General features: G+C 50.5%; 1 protein-coding gene across 1 annotated transcript; it reads right to left on the bottom strand.

Annotated features, from left to right (window-relative positions):
• Positions 1-558: 558 nt before the first annotated feature.
• Positions 559-21778, bottom strand: MYO1A (myosin IA). Its single transcript, XM_053557367.1, has 28 exons — positions 21551-21778; positions 19322-19455; positions 19104-19219; positions 18753-18847; positions 18446-18550; positions 18180-18226; positions 17981-18044; positions 17680-17778; positions 15636-15739; positions 15144-15291; positions 14507-14625; positions 14340-14426; positions 12612-12677; positions 12371-12475; positions 9894-9956; positions 9523-9723; positions 9126-9352; positions 8584-8784; positions 8279-8372; positions 7652-7801; positions 7493-7561; positions 7056-7130; positions 2996-3130; positions 2240-2346; positions 1761-1893; positions 1462-1614; positions 1184-1311; positions 559-909 (listed from the first exon to the last, which is right to left on the bottom strand). Exons 2-28 carry the CDS (start codon positions 19433-19435, stop codon positions 783-785), a joined length of 3132 nt encoding a protein of 1043 aa, XP_053413342.1. The 5' UTR covers positions 19436-19455; positions 21551-21778; the 3' UTR covers positions 559-782.
• Positions 21779-23267: the final 1489 nt, after the last annotated feature.

Genomic DNA, 23267 nt, shown 5'->3' with positions numbered 1-23267 from the left:
GGGCTCCCCTTGTCAACTGCCACTAGCTGCAGGGCCCAGCCATGGGACACTGATCACTAATGAGCGAGGTAACTGCTGGCAGCAGCTTGGCAGTTGTGAGGGAGGCCGCTGGGATGCAGCTCTGTGCTGAGCTTGGGGGTGGAGGGGGCGACAGAGCTCAGGGTACAGGGGACCCTGCGTTCCCCAGCTCACCTCAGCTTGCATGAGCCCTCCAGCCTTGAGCCTCTTTTCAGACTAACTCTCCAAAGGATCCCAGTTTCCGCCAAGGCAGGGATCCTCACTTCTTTCCTTCAGGGACACGCTTAATGAATCAGTCCACTGGCCACCTGCGACCTGAGCCCCATCTCCGATGCCTCCACCCCTACCCCAGTCTCTCCAAACCCCTCCAGAGCTCAGCCGGTCAAGGAGCCCAGAGACAATTTCCCTTCCTTTCCATTCTTATTATTTGCACTCGCTGGCTCCGAAGAGCCCGAGGGAGGGAAAAGGGCATGGGGAAGGGGGTCCAAGTACAACTGGGTGAGAAGATGGGGCAGTAGGGATCCACCCACACTGATCAAACCCTTTGGAAGTCATGTTTTATTAGTGGGCAAAGAGGCTAAGGGTGGCAGGAAGCTACTTTTGAAGGAGAATACTGGAAAGTTTTGGGAAAAGAGGATTCTTCAATCTCCAGTCCTCCCATCAGAGGGGTTAGACATGAGATCCTTCCACACAGGAGGGCAGAGGGGGTCAGTGCTGATCAACGAGGGAGAAGCCACTGTCTCAGCCCTTAGGCCCCCTTCTTGTCACTGCACGGTCACCTCCAGGCAATGACTTCCCTTCTTTTTGAAGCTTAGCTTGCTTTTCCCATTACCCCCAGGGCCCTGGATGACCTTGACAGCCACACTGCTTTCCTTGAACCTCACTGAGAACCTGGAGGGGAGCACACAGAAAAGCCAAAGCTAGCTCCCTCCCTCACTCCTGCTTCCCCCCAATTCCATGATGGCCCCCCCTCCCTGAAGCCAGCACCCCATACCTCCCCCACCCCCTGCCAGACAACTCCCTCCATGCCCCCGAGAACTTGGGTGGGGAGCCTCCAAGCTCTGCCCTGACATGAAATCCTTTACTTTCTGACTGCATGAATTTCCTCGGTCACAATGACCATCAGCCCAGTCATCTGCCCCAAGCCCCTAGCTCGTGGCCTTACTTGTCAGTCACAGTGACTGGAAGCTGCCTCTGTGTGGCATTCAGCACAGCCTGGTACACTTTGGTCAGCAGTTCCACCACATGGTCACTGACCAGCAGGAAGTCCCCCTTGGAGCCCACCGATGTTGCCTTAGAAAGAGGGAAAAATAGCAGGGAAGAAATTTATTCTTTTCTGCTCAGGAGCAGCCTAAGGGGCATCAAAGGCCCAGAGCAGGAGGTCTGGTCCCCATCACCTCCAGCCTGCCCCAGATCCACGGTGTCCCCACCCAGCTCTGATACCTCATTCAGATGTAAGGTAAAGAGCCCGTCTTTAAGGCTAGTGACTGATACCCCGGCCACACTGTCCAGTCCAATGACAATTTTGTTCTGGGACTTCTTGGTGTCTGTGAGAATCACGTGCCCCTTGGTCAGGAGGAGAATCCGAGAAGAAGTCTAGAGACAGAACAGGAAGGGGTGAGGAAAGGCAGGACTAACCCCCACGCCCTACCCAGCAGAGCACACACCCCCTCAGTCTGCTCTCCAGCTGCCAACCCACATTGCAGACCAGCTGTGGACAGAGTTTAGCGCGCAGGCCTCACCTTGCCATTGCCACGATGAACCTTCCTCACGGTCTCTGCCATCAGAACAGGCCCTTCCTCCCTGCCTTTCAGCTTCTGTAGCTTTGAGTTCCCTTGTAGCCCAACGTAGTCACCATGGAATGGAATGGGGACACTGAGGACAAACGGGAGGTGCATGATGGAGAAAAGGACCCTCAAGACTTCCCCCTGCCCCCAGGGTTTCCATCTTAGCCCCCCGCACCCCATCCTCCATGCCCTTCCCCACCCTCCTGTATCCTTTCTCAGTGGCTCCCAGAGCATCATGGTCCAGGACCAAAACATCGGCATCACCTGGGGACTTTTAGAAAGGTAGATAGTGGGCCCTACCCCAGGCCCACTCAAATCGGAGTCCCTGAGGAGGAGCATCTGTGTGTTACCAATCCCCCAGGTAATTCTGATGCAGGCTCAAGTTTGAGAATGATCACTTAGTGGAACTGGCTGCACAGAGTCTGGGCCCTTACCTCTGGGGGTATGAAGCCTTCTTGCCCTTTAACAGTTCACTGGCACAGAGCTTTTCCCTCAGTATCTCTACTCGTTCTGGGGATAACTGATCCCAGAACTTCTTGCACTGTGAGGAGGAAGAAGATGAACTAAGATCTTGGAGTGGGAGGACAGGGACTAGAACACAGGGGAGAAGAGAGACACGGGGGCAAAAGGACAGGCCTGAGACACTTCAGGGAGAGGGCAGGGGCAGGAGGAGGAGGGTGGGAACTGAGGGATGCTGGGGGAAGGGAAGGGAGACAACCAAATAGCAGCACGGTGAGCGCTGCCTGCCTCCCACCCAGAGCAGGGCTTACTAAACAGACAGGTGCTCAGGAAGCATTTCTTGAATAAAAAACAAATGACATTAAGTGAAATAAGACAGACATGAAAAGACAAGTATTGTATGATTTCCACTTATATGTAGGACCTAGAATAGTCAAATTCATAGAAACAAAGTAGATTCTAGGCTGTCAGGGGTTGGGGGAAGCGACAATGGAAGTCACTGTTGGGTACAGATTTCACGTTAGGGTAATAAAAAAAGGGCATGAACGTGGGAGGTGGTGATGGCCGTGCAATGACATGAGTGTACTTAATGCCGCTGGGCTGTGCTCTCAAACATGGTTAAAGTGGTAAATCCGCATATATATTTTATCACAATTTTAAAAATGGGGGGGGATGGAAGAGGGAAGGCAGGAAAAAAAAAAGAACAAAGGAGAAGTCTTGGAGCCCCTCACCTTCCACTGGTGGAAGAGCTGCCGCAGCTCCTGGCTGGCTGTGCTGAGGCACTTGTAAGGGGCTGCAGGCCACTTGTTGTCCAAGACATTGGTAGATGGCAGATTGTCCCTCAGGTCTAGCAGGAATTTCTGCACCTGGGTGGGGAACAGGGGGGTTGGGATGGAATGAAGAGAAGAAATACTTTTTGACAGGCAAACTGCCACCCAGACGCAACCACTTAAAAGGAGGAGGCCACGAGGTAGCTCATGCCTATACTCCTAGAGCTTGGGGGGCCAAGGCGGGTGGACTGCTTGAGCTCAGGAGTTCAAGACCAGCCTGAGCAAGAATGAGACCCCATCTCCCCTAAAAATAGAAAAAACTAGCCGGGTGTTGTGGGAGGCACCTGTAGTCCCAGCTACTCAGGAAGCTGAAACTGAAGGATCACTTGAGCCCAAGAGTCTGAAGTTGCTGTGAGTTATGATGACGCCACAGCACTCAATCCAGGGTGACAGTGAGACTCTGTCTCAAAAAAAAACAATTTTTTTTTATCAAAAAAAGGAGGAAAGTCTTGGGCAGTGAGCAGCAAGGCGTGAAGCTGAAGAGACAAAGGGTCACTCCTGGATCTCTTTCGTGAAGTGCAGGCTGAGGCTGGGAGCTAAGAGGGCCCGTGGGAAGCTGGAGGGAGAGAAACCAGCTCCAACCAGAAGCGTGCTCCCCGGGCCAGTGAGGTGGGGATCCCATAGGGAAAGCCAGTCTCAGCACTGTGCTTCTGGAGCTTGCCCTTCTCTCAGCTCACACTCACCCACTCCTCCTCTGACGGCCAGACCTGCCATTCAAAGCCTCCATCTGGAGCCCAGCCACATGGCACAGGCCCCCTGCCCCTCCCAGGCACAGCCCCTTAACGAGATGCGTCACCTGCCCTCTGCACCAGGCACTATCCTCTGTGCCTTAGCTCACGTTCTCTTAGCTCCGCTAGGCCAACCCAGACCACACCATCTGGGAGACTGAGCTCAAACTCCTCCCTGATTCCCACCCACTAGTCACCCCTCCCTCCTTTCTCTGAAGCCCTATAGCACTTCATGGGTACCCTTGAACTACAATTATTTGCATGGAAAACTTCTCTCTCTTCTAGATAGTGAGTCCTTGTGATTTAGGATCCCAGATCTCAAGTGCTTTACCCCCTCAACATTTATTGAGTGTCCAGTCTGTGCCTGGCACTGTTCTAGGTATGGGGACACAGCAGTGAACACAGAGGGCAGTCTTCATTCTCCCTGGGAAGGGGACAGCCACTAATAAATAATAAATATATGCTGTACTGTCATGTAATGATATCTGCTGTGGGGCAAAGAAGTAAGGCCTAAGACAGGCTGAGTGGTAGCACATTCCAGAAACATAAAGAAAGCCAGTATGGCAGGAATAAATCGAGCAAGAAAAGAGAAGATCAAGAGCCAGTCAGGGGCAGTCACAAATGGCCTCGCAGGTTGCTGTAAGGATGCAGGCTTTTTTTTGGAGACAGTTTCACTCACAGTCGCCCTGGGTAGAGTACAGTGGTGTCATCATAGCTCATAGCAACCTCAAACTCTTGGGCTCAAGTGATCCTCCTGCCTCAGCCTCCTGAGCAGCTGGGACTATAGGTGCCCATCACGATGCCCAGCTAGTTTCCCTATTTTTAGAAGAAACAGGGTCTCACTCTTGTTCAGGCTGGTCTCAGACTCTTGAGCTCAGATGATCCACCTGCCTCAGCCTCCCAGCATGCTGGGATTACAGGTATGAGCCACCAGGCCCAGCCAGGATGTAGGTTTTTATCCTGAGTGAAACGGAACACCATTAGAGGACTTTAAGCAGAAAAATAACATAGTCTGACTTGAGTGTTTTAAATTTAATATAGCTTATTTTTTTTATTTTGATAGTTTTTAAACTTGCAGAAAGTTGAAATAGCAGTACAATGAACATCCATGAGCTTTATGCCCCTCTCCTAAATTCACCCACTGATGATATCTGCATTCTTCCTCACGTGTGTGCTCTCTTGCTCTGACACACACATATGCAAATCCTTATACCACACCATTCTAAAGTAGGTCATAGGTATCATGACATTTCCCCCTAAAACTTCAGCACACCATTTCCCAAGAACTAGACATGCTCTTAACCGTGACTCCATCACCACACTTAAGACAATCAACATGAATCTGATGACTTCATCCAAAGCAACCCAAATTTCTCCACATGTCCTTTACAAACTTCTGGCTTTTAGCTTTGTTCTTTATTTTTCCTGTTCCAGGATCCAATCAAGTGTCAGCCATGGCCATCTGACTGTTTCCTCTCTCCCAATCCAGAACAAGGACGCCTAAGTTTTTACATCCCTGAGAGAACCTAGCCCCATGTTTGTTTATGGTACAGAATTATTGAAGATATAAAAAAATGACCTGATATTGGGTATTTCCTTGCTGTTCCACCCACCAGCTGTGGGGCCCATGGCAAGTTATTTAACCACTTTGAGCCTTAGTTTTTTATCTATAAAATGGGGAAAGGAAAGGGCCTACAGGGCAGCACCTGTGGCTCAGTGAGGAGGGCACTGGCCCCATATACCGAGGGTGGCAGGTTCAAACCCGGCCCCAGCCAAAACTGCAACAACAACAACAACAACAACAAAAAAGAATGAAAGAAAAGAAAGAAAAGGGCCTACCTCACAGGATTGTTGAAAGCCTTAGAGTTTTTGTATATAAAGAGCGTGGCATGTAGCTAGCATTCTAAAGCTAATGGGCACTCGCTGTTAGTTAACAGCCAAGGCAGTAGCAAACTACAGTGGGAATGGCATGCCCAGGTAGCCCCTCATGCTCAGGGTGGGGTGGGATGGTCTAAACTCAGAAGATTCTGGGTTGACATTTAGCAGCTGTCTGATAATATACAGGTGAAAGACAAGGTGGAGGAAGGCCACTCAGGAGATAAGAGCAAAATCAGATTAAGGACTCAGGTATGTGGCAAGAGAGCACGTCCTCTGTGCAGGCAGACACACTGGAGCCAGCACACAGGACCCAGGCAACAGAGGAGAACGGGAACTTCCTCAGGGAGGGGAGAAGTGGAAGAAATGAAGGCTCAGGAAGGCAATGAAGAGGCCCAGAGCTTCAGAACTCCTATTCCTCTCCTCACTGAAGATGCAGCCTCTCTCACAACAGACAGGGGCTCCAGAATGTGTCCGTGCCTGAATGGGTATAGATGGCAGGAGTCCCAACTCGCAACACTGCAGGCAGTGGAGGTCAGTTGCAATTTACTCCAGCCTCTGTCCAAGAAATCGTGCCCTTCTTCCTCCCCTTCCTCCTCCTCTCTGGCCTTCTCGAGGTCTCACTGGAAGTGCTGCTCCCTCCTTTCCCTCTGGCGCTCCTCTGACGCACCTCTGCTATCCAACTTGCCTCCAGAAATTTTTCTTCTCCCTCCCTGTTTTTGTCCCTCTGAAAACTACCCATAGTTTGAATGTGTAGGCCTGGTCCTAGCTTCTTCCTGCCCATTCTGATCCAAGTCCTCCAGAATTAAGTTAGGAATTTACTTCCTGACTTGCCTGGTATAGTTTCAGAGGGGATAGAAGGAAGACACGATTCCCCCACCTTCACCTCAACCCTAAAATGGACTCTGGAAGGCTGGGCTAGTTCTTCCATGGAGCTCGGCCTCTGCAACCATTGCTCAACATGCGGCCCCCATCTCTTCTGAAGTCTATTCACCCATGGACTAGAGCAGCGGTCATGCCCCACAGGAACTATATTAAAGGGCCGTGGCATTAGGAAGATTGAGAACCACTGGACTAGAGCATGGGTACAGGCTGGAACCTTTTCTTTCCACAGAAAGACTGCAGTGTCTCCACTCAGACCAAAATGCTGTCTGATTCTGCCCCTGGGCCCAAGGCACGCGGCCTGCTCTCTGCAAGTTGCTGTCCCATCCCCTCTTCTCCTAGGAATCAAGTACATGCAGACTGAGGATGCTCTTGGGGGAAAGTTTTGAGTCACCTCTTCTCAAACCCCACATCTTCCTCTCCCAAACCTGTCCCTCCCTTCCCACCCCTACTTCCACCCTAACCCCACCACTTACTATGCTCTTGTAGATAAAATTTGCCAAGGTGAGGGCAGCCCCTGACCGGAAATACTTTCGATAATTCTTGCGGGCCTGGCAGGGACATACAAGAAATGAGCCAAAGTGAAGACAGGTTCTAAAAGGGGCTCTACTATTTTTCAACCACACAAAAAATACAGCAAGGTAAAGAGCCGAGACTGTAGCTGGAGGAGGGTGGAAGTAAAGTCAGACAAGCTGGCAGTGAAGAGGCAGTGAAGGTGGAGCTCTGCTGCCAAGCCAGACACAGGACGACAGACACAGGACGGCCCAGGGGCATCCACGCTGCTGGACATATCCACGCGCACAGGTGTGGCCTGGATGCAGCAGGATTCGCCCTCTGCTGCTCTATCTCCCACAGCAGGGGCCACAGCCCAGGAGGAGCCATGTGAGGGGACCCCTCTCCCACTCCCCATTACCTTCCACCCTCTCACAAAAGCCTGGATCAACAACGCAGATGCCTTCATCTTGTCATACCGTTTCTTTTGCTGTAGGAAACATTGGAGTTGTGAGAAAACAACCGGACTCCTCTCGTCCCCCTACTAGAGTGAAGCGGGTGGGTTTGGGGGTGACTGTACCATGTTGCCCCGGAACCAAGAGGAGATGAGGATCTGACTCTTTCGCATCAGCTGATAGTGGGTGCGGCAGCGCCAGCCCCGGTAGGTCTTCTGTATGAGCGTGGCCAGCTGCTGCAGCCGCAGGCGCCTCTGCTCTTCCAGGCGGAAGAGCTGGAGAGGGGGAAGGAAGGGGCACAGAGAGACTGATGGCAGAGCAGGGCTCTCCCCTCCTGTACCCCACAGCGCTGAGGCTTCCCAGCCAGGTGTCTCATTTGATCAATTTTTTGTCTCCTTTAGTTCATTCATTTATTCATTCCCTTAACACTGAATTCAAACTCTGCAGCAGACATGTGCTGGGTGTGGGGAAGTCAGACCCAGCAGCTCATCCCCTACCCCACAAGAGCTCTGCCTCAGGCAGAGGCACTTGGAGCCCCAGGCAGCACACTGAGCTCCCAAGGCTCATGGTGGGGTGGGGAGGGAGGGACAAGGATTCAGTTCCCACAGGTTAAGTTCCTGCAGAGAGGAGACGCCCCATCCACCATCCATTCCAGGTTATGGACACTCCCCTCCCCTCCAGCCTCTTTCTCAGGTGTGCTCAACTTTTCCACCCTCCATCCCCACCAAATCCAACAGCACGCTCTAACTCACAGTCTCGGGGCTTCTAATGAAGATCTTTGTCTTCCCAAAAGCCAGCTCCTCTGAGGACAGGCTCAGCTCACCCAGGACCTTCTCGACCCCCTCTCTGTAGGAGCAGATGAGACAAGGCTGTGGACGGGCATCTCAGGAGATAGTCCCCATCCACCTAGCATGGGTTCTGGGAACCATGCTAGCCTCTGAGAAGCGATCATTCAGTTCATTCCCAGGGCATCCCAAGTGCCACCAGGTGTAGGCAGCATCCCCGTTTCTCCCCCAGATGTGTTTCCTGCACTGACATCCCCCACCCTCAGTCTTACCGGTCTCCACCGTTCCAGTGAGGCCACGTGCTGCGACTCAGCAGCCGGTACCTTTCCAGAAAAGACCTGTACACCTGGCGGTGGGCATAGCCTGCCCGTCGCACCCGCACGTTCTCCAGCAGCCCCAGGTACCGAGCCTGCATTGCCACCAGGTCTGAGGAGAACTGACCCCGCTGCTGATGCTCGTTGGGCTTTATGCACCTGGGCAGAGGTGGGGCAAGGCACAGGCTTCAGGAGCTGACTGCACCCACGTAATTTGTCCCCATTCTGCACGCATTCCCCTTAGTGGGAAACCCTCAAAAGACGTGGACACACTGGCCTTCCTAGATCCACTTACTTCTGCACAGTCTCTGCCAAATCTGAAGGCCCCACACACAGGGTGCTCAGGCCCTCGCCTGGCTCTGATTTCCATAAGGAAATGGAAATAAGGGTGGCTCTGACACCCTCATTCTAGGGACACCCCCACATGGATGTGTCTACAGTAAACAGACCCTGCACTGCCATTAAGGAGGTAGCATATTTCCTGGGAGCCAGCATGTCACCTGATGTAGTTGGGGTTCTTGGAATACAAGTTCTTCATGAGGATGGCCACAGAACTCTTGAACTGGGCTCCTGCAGTTGGGGGGCGCCTCAGAGATGCCTGCTTGGGGTCGCCCTCAGGAAACAAGGACCGGAGCAAGGGGTGTTGGGCCTTCCACATGGTCTGGGACAGGTCTCGGAAGAGTAGGTCGTTATTCTTGTCAATAAAGTTGGTCACATTGTATGTCACCTGTAGAGTAGCAGCGACTGGCTTGGAGACCCCATGACCTTGTCGCAGCACTTGGCCCTCCCAGTCTCCTGGTAAAGTATTCCTGGCTTTCATCACCCTCCAGGTCCTCCCCTGTTGCCTTCAGCCTGTGCCTGGGGCCTTAGTCTTTACCCCTAGCCCCGCCATATTACCTTGCCTGCGTAGTGGCAGATGCGGAAACAGCTGAGACCCATGGTGCGGTCATACTGGTGCTGAGCATTCTGGGTGACTTTGCTCTCATAGTGACCATGCTTGGAGAACTGCTGGTTCAGCTTCGCCAGGAAAGTGGAATCACTGACCACCCCAGGCCGCAGGCACTCCTCGTCCAACATGGCCAGGATGCCTCGCTGATTCTGGGGCAGAGGGACAAGAGGAGCCCAACCTAAATCTGATCCTCCAAGATAGCCATGTTCTCATTGCTGCCCCCTCTGCCTGCCAAGTGGGGAGTCAGGAGAAAGACAGGGGAAGGAGATTCAGGCAACCTGGAGGGAGAGGCCCCAGAGATAAAAGAAAGGTAACTCACGTGCTCGATGAGGTTACAGATGATACCGTTATCAAAATAGTCCACCTTTATCCATGGTATGCCCTGGAGAACATAACAAATCACCAGAGCAGGTCCAAGTCAAGCCTGCAAAGGCCCCACCAGATCCAGCCTTCCTTCATCCACCCCATAAATGGTCAGAAAGCCCCACAGCTCAGAGGGGTCCTTGGCATGATTTCTATTTATGTCCCCATCCCTCCAAGTTTGGTGGAGAGTCTGTGGGATGGGTGGGGAGACACAGGAGCAGAGCCAGAGCAGTGGTGAGAGTGGGTGAGGCCATGCAGACATCCCCGTAGGTGGCGGAGGGTAGAGAGGAAAGTGGAAAATGTTGACATAGATCGGGATAGAGATTTCCCTAGTGTGGGAGAGGAGAAGGAACCATGTGCATGTGGAATACAAAACAGCCACACTCCTCTGCACTCTGTGAAACCAGAGCATGTGAGCGAGACAGGATCATCGTGTAACACGGCCACACTCCTCTGCGCTCTGTGAAACCAGAGCACGTGAGTGAGAGGGGTTCTCGTGTAATTCAATACATCTTCAAAGATCAACAGACGTGGTTCTCAAACTTGAGTGTACATCACCATCACCAGGAGGGCTTGTTAAAAGACAGATTGCTGGGTCCCACTCCCCAAGTTTCTGAATCAGCCAGTCTGGGATGGGCCCAGGAATTTGTATTTCCAACATGTTTCCAGGTGATGCTGACACTGCTGGTCCAGGACCATGGTTCAAAAGGCACTGGTCTACATGGTATTTTGGGACTGTATAATTATTTATATATTTATTTATTTATTTATTTTGGGGGCACTGTATAATTTTTTTTTTTTTTTTGTAGAGACAGAGTCTCACTGTACCACCCTCACATAGAGTGCCATGACGTCACACGGCTCACAGCAACCTCTAACTCTTGGGCTTACACGATTCTCCTGCCTCAGCCTCCCAAGCAGCTGGGACTACAGGCACCCGCCACAACACCCGGCTATTTTTTTGTTGCAGTTTGGCCGGGGCTGGGTTTGAACCCACCACCCTCGGCATATGGGGCCGGTGCCCTACTCACTGAGCCACAGGCACCGCCCGGGACTGCATAATTTTTTAAAAAGCAAGAGCAGTGCACAAGCAGAAGAGCATCATTAAAAGACAATCATTTAAACTGCGGATTTGCCACGGGCAGGATGGATCCTGACCTGGCCCAAGGGCCAGATGTCCCAGGCTGCACCATGCCCAGGTAGGGCTGGCAGCACAGGCCTTTCTCTCCCTCCTCCCTCACAAGTCTTTAGAGAAAGCAGAATGGAATTAAGTAATGTTGACCTCCCACAACAACCCCAAAATACCTTCCCCAACTGGTTAAATGAATTATGATACCCTTACAATCCTATTTGGCTATAAAAAAGGATCTCTTTGTACTGATATGGAAAGACTTCTTGTTAAGTGATGAAAAAAGGTGCAAAACAGAGTGTATTTACTGCCATTTGTATAAGGTTTGTGGAAAAATATACTGACAGATTTGGTTTTATATGGGTAAGAGACCTCTGGAAAGGAAGCCCCTTTGGTTGCCTCTGGGTTGGGAGGAAGAGAACTAAGAGGCTGGGGACAGAGGTGGAAAGTGACTTTTTTTTTTTTTTCTTTTGCAAATTGGGCAGCCCCTAAGCCAGAACAGTTCAGAGAGGCTCCTGGGACCTTCCTTTATACAACTTTTTAAGCTTTGTGAATTTTGAAGCATGGGAAAGTGTCATATATTTGATCATTTAGATTGTTAAAATGAAAACATGCAAAACAACTAAAAAAAAGCTTTTCCACACACTGTAATCACATTGCCTGAAATTCTACAGCACTCACAAGGGAACACCCCCAGGAGGGTTTTGATGTGTAAGACTCTAGACATTCACACTTGGGGGTGATCAGCTCCATCAGAGAGCCTTCCTAACACCTAGCGGCATTAAGCAGCATTTTTCACTGAATCGGGGAAGGAGTGTGGAAATTTGGAGCCATGGGGCACTTCTGGTGAGGAAGTTGGGGATCAGGGTGCTATAAAAAGGGGACAACAACATCAGCCAGAGCCTGGAGGAGGAGAAGGGTTCTGAGATGTTAGACAAGGGCACCCAAAGGGATGGGGTAGGGTGCCAAGCCCAGGAGAAATGTCCCTTCTGTATTTGGCTCACAGTCTGCCATGGGCCAAGCACAGCTGTCACTTCCCTCTTGTCAGGACTCTCCACACATGTACCCTGCCATCAATCTGCCCCTGCCTTGCCTGACCTGCAGGGGAGGCTGGGGAGAACGGAGAGCAGAGAAGTAAGGCTACTTGGTAACACTGGAACGACCAGCTGTGCAAGAGAAATTTTTCATCCTCTGTGTTCCCATCTGGGGACATTTAGAGGAAATCATGACCCAGAGAAAGGACGACCTGGCACGTGCCTAGAAGTCCTTTGCCAGAAGGGGAAGCAGGGCTCGGGCTCGGTTACCTCCCGCTTGTACTCCTCCTGCTCTTCCTTCAGGGTCATCTCTATGAACACCTGCTGCAGCTTCTCATTGCAGTAGTTGATCACAAACTGCTCAAAGCTGTTATCCTGCAGGAGGGCACACAGGTCAGAGAGCTCAGGCCGAGACCCTGCCTCCCTCTCAGCCCTCCCACCCCGTCTCACATGCCCCCCTGGGCTTGCCCATTTCTACCCTGGGCGATGAGGTTGGGGGAAACTCTCTCACCTCTAATATCTCAAAACCGTAGATATCCAGGACCCCCATTACCACCTTCTTCTCCCCAGTGCCCACCTGTGCAGGAGAGAAGAATAAATCTGAGGACAGGCCCCATCTGAGTACTAAACCAGGCCCTTCTGGGTGTAAGGGGCAAACGCAACTAGAGTGATCTTGATAAGCTGGAAAGAAAACTATTATAGTTTTATTCTCTTTTCTCCTCCATCTGCCAGAGGACAAGCAAAGAGGGAGGCAAGGAGGAAAAGGAAGGTGCAAGTAGATTCCAGGATGGGGCTCCCATGGCATGAGGGACCAAGACATTCAATTAAAATCCCCTCTAGACAGGAACCATCCCTTATATTTGTAGCATATTTTATTTTATTTATTTATTTATTTATTTATTTGGAGACAGAGTCTCACTGTGTCATCCTTAGTAGAGTACTGTAGTGTCACAGCTCACAGCCACCTCAAACTCTTGAGCTTAAGCGATTCTCTTGCCTCAGACTCCCAAGCAGCTGGGACTACAGGTGCCCGCCACACGCCCAGCTATTTTTGTTGTTGTTGTTGTAGTTGTCATTCTTGATTTTAGCTGGCCCGGGCTGAGTGTGAACCCACCACCCTCAGTGTATATGGCCAGCACCCTACCCACTGAGCTACAGGCGCTGCCCTGTAGCACATTTTATAAAAAAAAAAATTCCATGTTCTTATTTAATTAAGTCTTATCATAACTTTATAAAGGAATATAAAATGGTAATACGATTATTCCTATTTTAGAGATGAAAAAGTCAAATTTCAGAAGGGTAAGCATTGACCAAACCCGATTCAAACCCCAGCTTACCCCACTGCCTTTCAGTAATAGCTTCTAAATAGATGGCACTTTCATGTTGATACTTTTTAAATGCTAGTTTTATTGACCATAATTCACACACAATATACAATTCAGGGTGTTTTTTAGTAAATTTGAAATGTTGTAAAACCATCACCACTACCCAATTTCAGAGCATTTTCATCACCTCCAAAAAGAAGTCCTGTACCCCTCCTAAGTCACTCTTTATCGCCCTTCCCTCCAGCCCCTGCAATTATTGATCTATTTGCCACCTCTGTTGACTTCTCTATTATGGGCAATTCATATAAATAGAATCATACCAAATGTGGTCTTTTGTGACTGAGTTCTTTCATTCAGCATAATATTTTCAAGGTTCATCAATTTGTACCATGTATTAGTACTTCAGTCCTTTTTATGGCTAAACAATACTCTTTTATGTGGCTATACAACATTTTGTTGATCTGTTCCTCAGTTGAAGGTCATTTGGGTTATTTACACTTTTTGGCTATTACAAATAAGGCCTCTAAGAATATTTGTGTACAAGTTTTTGAGAGGACAACTATTTTCACTTCTCTTGGATATATACCTGGGTGTGAAATTGCTGGATCATGTGGTAACCACGTACGTTAACTTTATCTGATCCTCACTAAACCTTATAAAGCAGGGGGGCGTTGGTGTTTCTTAGTGAGCATCTCCAAATCAGGAAATTGAGGCCCAGAATCTTTGTGGACTTGAAAGTCCACATGACCGGTAAGGAGATAGAGCCAGATTGACCAATAACACACTACTGGAAGGAACCGTACCCTCTTCAACCTCCTTACTCTGTTCATCTCAGACCAAGATATGGGGATGGTGACCAGGGCAAGAAGGTGAGACAAACAGGAGCATGTTGAGAGAGGAGCCAAATCACTCACCTTGATGCTCTCATTGATCCGATTTACTATCCAGTTGAAGAGCCGGCTGTATATATTCTTAGCCAGAGCGTCACGAGCATACTGAGCCTGCAGGGTGGGGCCAAGCCAGTTAGCATGGCAGCCACAGGACATACTCACCACGAGCCCCGTCCACGGTGGCCCCTTACCTGGATAACATTCAGTGCAGTGACCACCTTCTCTTTGGCTGTTTCCATGGTCCTTGAACACAAAGCTCTCTCCAGTTCCCCTGAATTCAAACCTATCATCTCCCCAATCTCTTGAATACCTGGAATCATAAGAAAATACATCACGGCCTCAGAGGGGGTTTTCTCTCAGAGAGGAAGGGAGAGCTGATAGGTCTCGCTGAGGAAGTCATTGTAGCCAAACCAGAACATGGCCCTAGAGGAATCTCTGGGGGTAGGGGGACAAGAGAAGGGACATCTAGGCACTTTGTATATTATCCAATTTAATATGAGAATCTCCTGAAATAGGTATGATTATCCCCATTTTGCAGAAGAATAAACTAAGACTCTCTCAGAAGCTAAGCAGGGTCAGGCTTGGTTAGTACTGGATGGGAGAATAAACTGAGACTCAGAAATCAGACCTAGATCTATCAAACTTCAAAACCTCATTCCAATATGCTTCATGGGGAGCTCTCAGTAAGTCTGTTTGGAGGAGTACCCAGGAATGGGCTGAGTGGAACGGTGTCAGAGTGGAGCCAAATACGCTAGAGATGGTGAAAGAACTGGACTGAAGGGAGAGATTCAGGGGGCTTGGTGAGGGCTCCAGCAGGGTGGCGCAGACCTCTCCCATCACGAATGCCACTTGCTGGTATCCCATTAGCCTGGAATTCATCGGCCACTTCCACGTTCCCCAGCTTCAGCACAAGGGATGTCACCTCTAGCACTTGTCGAATCTCTTTCTCTGAGAAGCCGATCACTGTCATTGCACTCTGAGGCAGAGAGCAGAAAGCAGAGCTGAACAGAGGCTAGACTTAGACAACTTACGTGGGCGGCGCCTGTTGCTCGGTATATACGGCGCCAGCCCCATATACTGAGGGTGGCAGGTTCAAACCCAGCCCTGGCCAAACGGCAAAAAATAGCCAGGTGTTGTGGCAGGTGCCTGTAGTCCCAGCTACTTGGGAAGCTGAGGCAAGAGAATCGCCTAAGCCCAGGAATTGGAGGTTGCTGTGAGCTGTGACGCAACGGCACTCTACCGAGAGTGACAAAGTGAGACTCTGTCTCAAAAAAAAAAGACAACCTACAGGCCCGAGTCTAGCCCACCCTGGGCACCTACCTGTACAACCCGGAAGCTGGAGGCGTCGTCCATGCCATCCACCCTGAACACCTCCTGGTTCAGATAGGCATAGCTTCTTGTATCCCGCTCAAGCTTCAGGGCCTCTGACACGGGGAAGAGGGTTAGTACCTGGGCTTGGGGGGCCTCCAGCCTTGACACCTCACAGTGTTGCCCCAGGTGGGTTTTTTCATCTATTCAAAGTAGTCATTTTTGTTTTCAGTGCTTCCCTTGCCTCTTGGTGTTTTGGGATCATTAATTCCTATGATGGTAGACTAAATTTTTAAGTAGTATTTAGGGCTTGGGCATTCATATTTGTTGGGTTTCCTTTCCAACTTTTATGAAAGAAAAGCCTTATTCTATTCTTCAATCCCCCTACCTTCAGAGTTTTAAACTTTGTTTAAATTTTTTTAAAAAATAATAACAAATAAGCAAACCCTCCATCCTACTCAGGTGCCTCTGGAAGGATGAAGGGAGGGAAGAAGGACAAGCACAGACCTCCCACCCACCCCTAGCTCAACACCTCACTCTTGGCCCAGGTTGGTCCATTCATTGTTTGTCCACTGAGTATGAACAAAGTAGCAAATAGTGTGTCCCCTGATCCTTACACCTCTCTGGAGTTTTCTCTAACACTGAGGGACTAAGCCAAATGGCTCTCTTTGTTCCAACAGTGAATTTCTGTCCTAGCTCATACCACCTGGACTGGGTTTGTTTTTTTCTAGCTCCCACAGCAACTTCTGTGTTGGGACTATGTTTCTCATCTCCGTATTTTGTGTGCCTCTCTGGCATGAAGGAACTTTTCTCTATTTAATAAGTGAATTAATGGAATGATCAGAGCTGTTTACCTGAGATGGAAAGGACTGAGTTAATCATGGAGCTTGAGAGATGTCAATTATCTGTCATGTAAATGATCTGAGAATCAGTGAGTATCCCTTGAACTAGAGTTTAATGGCAGCTTCTCCTGCCACACAAATTTTGAAATAAGAGCCTGCTTAGGAGGAGAATCTGGAGGGAGAATGAGTCAGAAAGCCTGGGGACAATGACATGAGGGAAACCGGACCCCGTGTCAGCTTAAACCAAGAGGTGACAAAATCAGCCAGAACAAGACATTACAATGCAGATAAATTGAACATGATCAAAACGATTAGGACAGGAAGGAGAATAAGATAGCAGGGGCTCTTAGAGATTACAGAGAGCTCCAGAAGGGAAAAGGAGGTAGCAAAGGTTCAGCATAGAATACCCAGAAAACAAAGAGACAGTGAACTCTGGCAGGACTTAAAATCCTACCAGATCCTCTAGTGATGTCCACCCACAGCCACTTGAGGCCAGTCCAGCATCCAGGCTGCAGTAGGCTCTTCCCAGCACAAGGCAGGGGCTCCATGCCTTCTTCTCGTAGCCACCTGCATAGGCCTGATGGCCTTGATCACATGGTACTGCAGTGGATCTGTTCACACGTCTATTATGCCATCCCTAGAAGACTCTAGGTTCTTTGAGGACAGGGCTCATGTCTTACTAAACCCTGTACCCCTAGAGGCTAGCATAATATTTGATCATAGTATTCAAGAGATGTTTGACAAATGAATGAATGAAGCCTCCATAGAGCTAAGAAGGGAAAATCAGAGACAGGGTCCTGAATGAGGCAAACGTAAGCCCAGGACAGCTTCACCTAGAGTTCCCTGAAGCTCCTCAGCACTTCAACACCTGCCTGCTTCCCTGCTGAGCAGGCAAAAAAGCCCATCACTGAAGGTAGGAAGGCGGCTGCAGATGAGTGCTCCGTGGGAAGCAACTCGAGGAAAGAGGAACCCACGCAGGACAGAGGAGTGAGTGTAGGGAGAGGCAAGAAGGCACACCCCTGGCAATAAAACCTCAGAAGGGAAGACAAGAGATGGGTCAGGGGATCTGTTCCCAATAATGGGTGTGTGAGGCTCAGGGGGAGGAATACAGCAGGGAAAAGTCTGGAAGGAAGCTCAAGGGAAGAGGGGACCCGAGGGGACCCAAGGTTCTGGGGGTTGGAGACGCTTGGCATGTGCCCAGGGCAGGCACATACTCAGCAGCTGTGCGTCTGCTCCAGCCAGCAGCTGATAGAAGATGTGGAAGTTCCTTTCCCCTTTAAGCTGCTTCACCACGCGGGATTTCTCAAGCAGGTCTGGCAGAGAATCGGAAAATAACATCTTGAGGGCCTTGAGAGAGGCCGCAGCTTCCCTCTAACTCCACCCTCATCTCGGTGTTCTAGTCACTGGGAAGTCTCTGAAAGCCCAATATTCCTCCTTCCTACAGCATCAGACTGGCAGGAAGGAGTGTTATGGGCCAGGCAGCAGAAAGAGGTGAGTGACACTGGGTCCACGTACAGTTGGTAATGATGCCGCCGAGGGGCGATCCTTTGAAGTCAAATTCAATGTCCATGTATTTGCCCTTCAGAGAGACCAGAGAGAAGGGCTTTGTCTCCTCCTCTTCTGGCCTCCCTGTGCACGGTCCGTGCTGCATTCCTCCCTCTCAGCCCCCTCCCTGCACCCTCTCTCCCCCCAGGCCGGGAGGTTGTTCACTCACAAATCGAGAGGAGTTGTTGTTGCGAATGGTCTTAGCATTGCCGAAAGCTGCGGAGATGAGGCGAGGAAAAAGTGAGGTGGCTGAGGGGAGAGGAGGGACTAGCGAAGGGGAGTGAGGACAGCTTCCAGTCCCTGTGCCAGGCTTAGACTTCTCAGGCTGAATGAAAGCCACGTTTGGGAATACTGGGGAAGGGGGTCTGGGGCATAGTGACTCCGGCCATTGGTGGGGGGTGTTGGAACAGAGAGGGCAGAGACGGGAATTCTCACCTTCCAGCACTGGGTTTGACTGAAGCAGCTGCTCCTTCACGGAGTTCACCTGCTCCCCTTTCCCGCAGACGGCCGCCACGTAAGACATCACCAGCTTACTAGCCTCTGAGCACAAGAAAGACTCGTGTGAGTTCGCACCTGGGATGCTCCCCCCAGCTTCCATCACCCCAACACCTCACCACCCCTCACAGTCAGAAAAACTGGAAAGGGAGTTTGGTGGGGGGCACAAGACTAGTCCTGGTTTGGTGTAGGACAAGGGGGTGGCTGGAGAGGTGACTCCACAGGCTCCCCTAGCCAGAAGTCTCACCAGTCTTGCCCGCTCCACTCTCGCCTGTGATGAGGATACACTGGTCTCGGCCCATGTCCCTCAGTGACTGGTATGCCACATTTGCCAGTGCATAGCTTGGGAGTAGAAAATGGGCAATGACCAATGTGGGCCATTCCAAGATGTCACCTTTCTCTCAGTCCCCAGCTCCTGGCTACATCCACTCTCCCCACCTGGACCAGCCTAGCAAACAAAGGCCTAGAAAGGGCCTCCAGAGGGCCAGGGAACAGGATAGCAGGAGAACCCCCTTCAGGGGAAGGGCTAGAAGAAATTAGGATGCCTCACTGTCCAGCAGCTGGGGCCTATCAGCTTTCCCTTAGTCCCTCTACTCACATATGGGGCTTCAGTTCATAGAAGGTACAGTCCCGATAATTGGCTATAAACTCTGGGCCATAGATGGGCAGCTGTTGGTAGGGATTCACGGAGATCACCACATTCCCGATGTAGGTCTGGAAACAGGAGGGACGGTGAAAGGAATGAAACCAGAGCGGTGGGGCGGGAGTACATGAACCCTCTGGCCGCCCACATGGAGGGCACCCATATGCACTCACATAAATCTCCTTATTTTCATAACGCAGTTGAAGGTTCTTGAGCAGAGACTCCTCTACCAGCGGTTCCAGGAGGACAAGGTCCTCCACCCCTACGGAACCTTCCAGGAGAGTCATATCCAGAGAGGCTACTGAACCTGGAAGTAAGTGGGGGCATTTTGCTGATGCCAGCTCAGCTTTAGGGACAGTAACTATCTGAGGGCAGGAGGGTAGAAAGACCTAATAGAGCCCCTCTCCCCACTGCCCTGGCTCCACAGAGAGCCCCCACCCTGGGCCAGGCCTCTGGGCTAGTCCACATTGAGGGAGGTGGGAGAGTCCTCTGCTCCCTGGGGGTGGGGTGGGGTGGGATAGAAACACCTGCCTCTGACCCCCAGGGGAAGGAAGGTACCCAGTGGGCTACAACAGAAGAGCAGAGTGGTGGCTGCAGGAGATGGGCTGTGGAGGAAAGCATCAACCAAGCTTTGTGCTACAGCCAGGTATGGAAAACCCTCTTCCTCTTGCGCTGGGGCCCTGGCCAGGGTCCAGACTCCCTATTTAGCGTCCTTCTCAATCCCTTACCTCTCACAGCTCCTGTTTCAGTCATCCAACCCCCCTATACCAGTTTCAGAACTTCTTCCAAAGGTCTCTCCTCTTCTTTCATTGCTATCGTGAGCTGGGGACTGGGGCTAAGCATGGCAGCTCATGCCTGTGATCCCAGAGCTTTGAGAAGCTGAGGCAGGAGAATCACTTGAGGCCAGAAATTTGAGACCAGTCTGTGCAGTATAGTGAGATTCCCATCTCCACAAAAGATTTTTAAAAAATTAGTTAGGCATGGTGGGGCACACCTGTAGTCCCAGCTCCTGGGAAGGCTGAGGGAGGAGAATCACTTGAGCCCAGGAGTTTAAGCTTGGTGTGAGCTACGATGATTCCACTGTACTCTAACCCAGGCAACAGAGTGAGATTTTGTCTCTTAAAAAAAAATTAAAAATAAATGGGGATGGCTGGGCACTGTGGCTCACAACTGTAACACTAGCACTCTGGGAGGCCAAGGAGGGGGGGATTGCTTGAGCTCAGGAGTTAGAGACCAGCCTGATGGAGAACAAGACCTTGTCTCTACTAAAAATAGAAAAATTAGCAGGGTGTGGTGGTGTGCACTTATAGTCTCAACTACTTGGGAGGCTGAGGCAAGAAAATTACTTGAGCCCAAGAGTTTGAGGTTGCTGTGAGGTATGATGATGCCACGGCACTCTACCCAGGGTGATGGAGTGAGATTCTGTCTAACTAACTAAATAAATAAATAAACAAACTAACAAATGGAACTGGAGAAGGTGATGGTTAGGGGCAGAGGAAGGAGCACCTCTATAAAAGAATACTTCAAAGAAAATGGAAGTGGAGTTTATTTCCCCAACAAACAAGTAGCTGTCAGGACCTCGGAAGGAGCTGCACGTCCATCCCGTTTTCCATCTCCAGCTTTACACCCCTTCCTGTCAACTTCTGGCCTGGACTTTGCCCTGGAGGGACACACCCAGCTTTTCAGTAATGGGTAGGAGTAGGGAAGGAGGAGCAGAGTCAGAGCTGCAGGCAGGTTGTGAGGCTCAGTCTCCACGCACTAGGCACATGCAGGTGTTCCCTGAGGAGGAAGTCCAGCCTTCCCTGTGAGACTGAGTTGGCGGGGTGGCAGGGTGAGGACAGAGCTGTACAATGGTCAGTGCCACCCCTGAACAGGAGTACAAGAGACACATCCTCTTACTCGCCCGCATCTCTGAACTGGGGTAGGGGAGAGGGGGTGGAGGCAGGGTGAAAGCAGAGCTCCAAGAGGCACAGGCTTCCTTCTCCCTTCACTCAGCTTTCCCCAGGCTCCAGGAAAAAGAGAGCACCTGTCACTTCCTAGGACACAATTGAGGAAGCCGTAAGAATAAGGTAGCAGTAAGAATACCTACTGATGATAGCAGTCTCTAGAAAGCACGAGGCATTTACCATGGGCAGGCAGGGCTCTACACACTACATGTAGACTTCATGTGACGTTGACAATAGCCCATGAAGTAGGTACTATTACTATCTCATATATTTTCCAGATTAAAAAAAAAGAGCTAACTAATCTGGCAGAAAGGTGAGCAGCAGAAGGTAGGTTGGGGGAAGGCATCTTCTTTGGATTTTAGATTTGAGGAGAGGGGGAATATGATCGGCTAGAGGTGGGGTGGGGGAAGGAAGCAAGGCCCAGATGGAGCAGTGACGGGTCAAGGCAGGACTCACCCAACACTGGAACTGGGTATAACTTCAGTGTCCCTTGAGAATGGTGGATGAAATCCCAATTTGACAGGAAGGGGGCAAAAGAGACTGGGTTCCCAGGGGTGGAGAGGCGTCTTAGTTAATGGGAGCTGTCCATGGTGTCAGGGAAGCCAGCAGAGGCTGCCCTCCTCTCTCCAGCAGCGTCCACTCTTCCAACCTTTCTCTGTGCTGCCTCCCAGCCGGAGCTTCCTGTGCCTGTCAGACCAGGGGAGGCCAGAGGTGGCTGCTCAGCACAAAGTCCAGGCTGCTCCTGCTGAAGGCGCGGCACTTAACCCTTCACGGCCTGCACCCCAGAGGGAGACACTAAGTCTCTCTCCAGGTAGGAAAGGGCTCCTGGCTGACCTTAGGTGAGAAGCTTAGGGGGAAAGTTCTTCTCCGTTGTCTCCCCAATTTGGAAATGAGACTCAGAGAATGGAATTTATAGCCAAGGCAAAGATTTCCTAAAGACAAGTCAAGAATTTTGTCAAGGTAGGGTGGAGTGTCTTCCTAGCAAAGAAACCGTATTTCCCTTAAATCTACCCTTTCTAATTGGGAGTGAAGAGTATTGATGTGATTATTTGGGGAGCTAAGCAGACAAAATTGACAAATTGCTCTCCACTTCCCTTCCCCTATGAATCAGACCTCCTCGTAGAGACCCAAAGGTTAAAGGTTTTAGTAATAATATCTCACATTTGCATAGCTCTCCCAGTTTCACTGAACTCCTACCTGTATGGTCTCACTGAACAGCACTAGCTTAAGGAATGCAAAGTAGATACTCATTGAAAAGGAAAACTAGAGGCAAACGCCAGGCTTGGAGAGGTTACACAATGTGCCCACAGTTCCACAGCTGGTACACAGCAGAGCCAGGAACAGAATGCAGGTTCCAGGCCCTAAGGCTCCCATAGGTTGCATCCCAAGATCTGATGTTTCTAATTTTAACTCTTCTTCGGTACCAGGATACTGAGTAAGACCCTGAGATGCTGTTTCCTGGGCATTAGCCCAGTGGGAAATAGCTCCCTCTGATAAATGACCAGCTCATAAAACCCTGTTTTCCAAGTACTCCCTCATCTACCCAGGAGCATTCCTAAATAGCAGGCTCCTCTACCTCCCACTCTCTCTCCCAGGCAGGCATAAAAGCAAATCGGGCAATTTCAGACCCTAACTGAAGACAGAATTGATTCTCCAACTCCCAGCCATACCACCTGGTACAAGGTCCAAACCCCATTGCTCTCAAAGCAGCACTCTCCATAAGCCCGGCCTGTCAGCAGTTCCAAATCAACCTGCCTCTGCATAATTTATTGACCGACTATATATACTTGAAGGGGGGGGGGAGGCAAAATAAAGAGAGACAGAGAGAAAGCTGAGTGGAAATGATGTCAAAACATGATCCCAAGGGAGCCAGTCTGCGGCCCAAACGGGAGCCTGGGTGTGCGTGTGGAGATGGGGCTAGTGGGAGACGGTGGTAATGAACACGGTGCTGCTGCAGGTGAACTTGCTGTCTGCCTTCTTGCTGAGCATGCTGGGGGGGGCCAGCATTCTCCTTTAGCTGCTTCGTCACCACTGCCTTCAAAGACAGGAGTGATCCAGCTGCACATGCTGCAGATCATGCCAAAACACGTAGACCTCAATGGGCCTGGAGAAAGGAGTGGTCTGGGATTCACTGCATTTGATATAACTGCTGATCTGGAGAATATATTTGAGT

Source organism: Nycticebus coucang, chromosome 12 (assembly GCF_027406575.1).
Source record: "Nycticebus coucang isolate mNycCou1 chromosome 12, mNycCou1.pri, whole genome shotgun sequence".
NCBI classification, from domain to species: Eukaryota; Metazoa; Chordata; class Mammalia; order Primates; family Lorisidae; genus Nycticebus; species Nycticebus coucang.
Note: the sequence above shows the minus strand (reverse complement) of the source record. Positions and strands in the feature narration are given on the sequence as shown.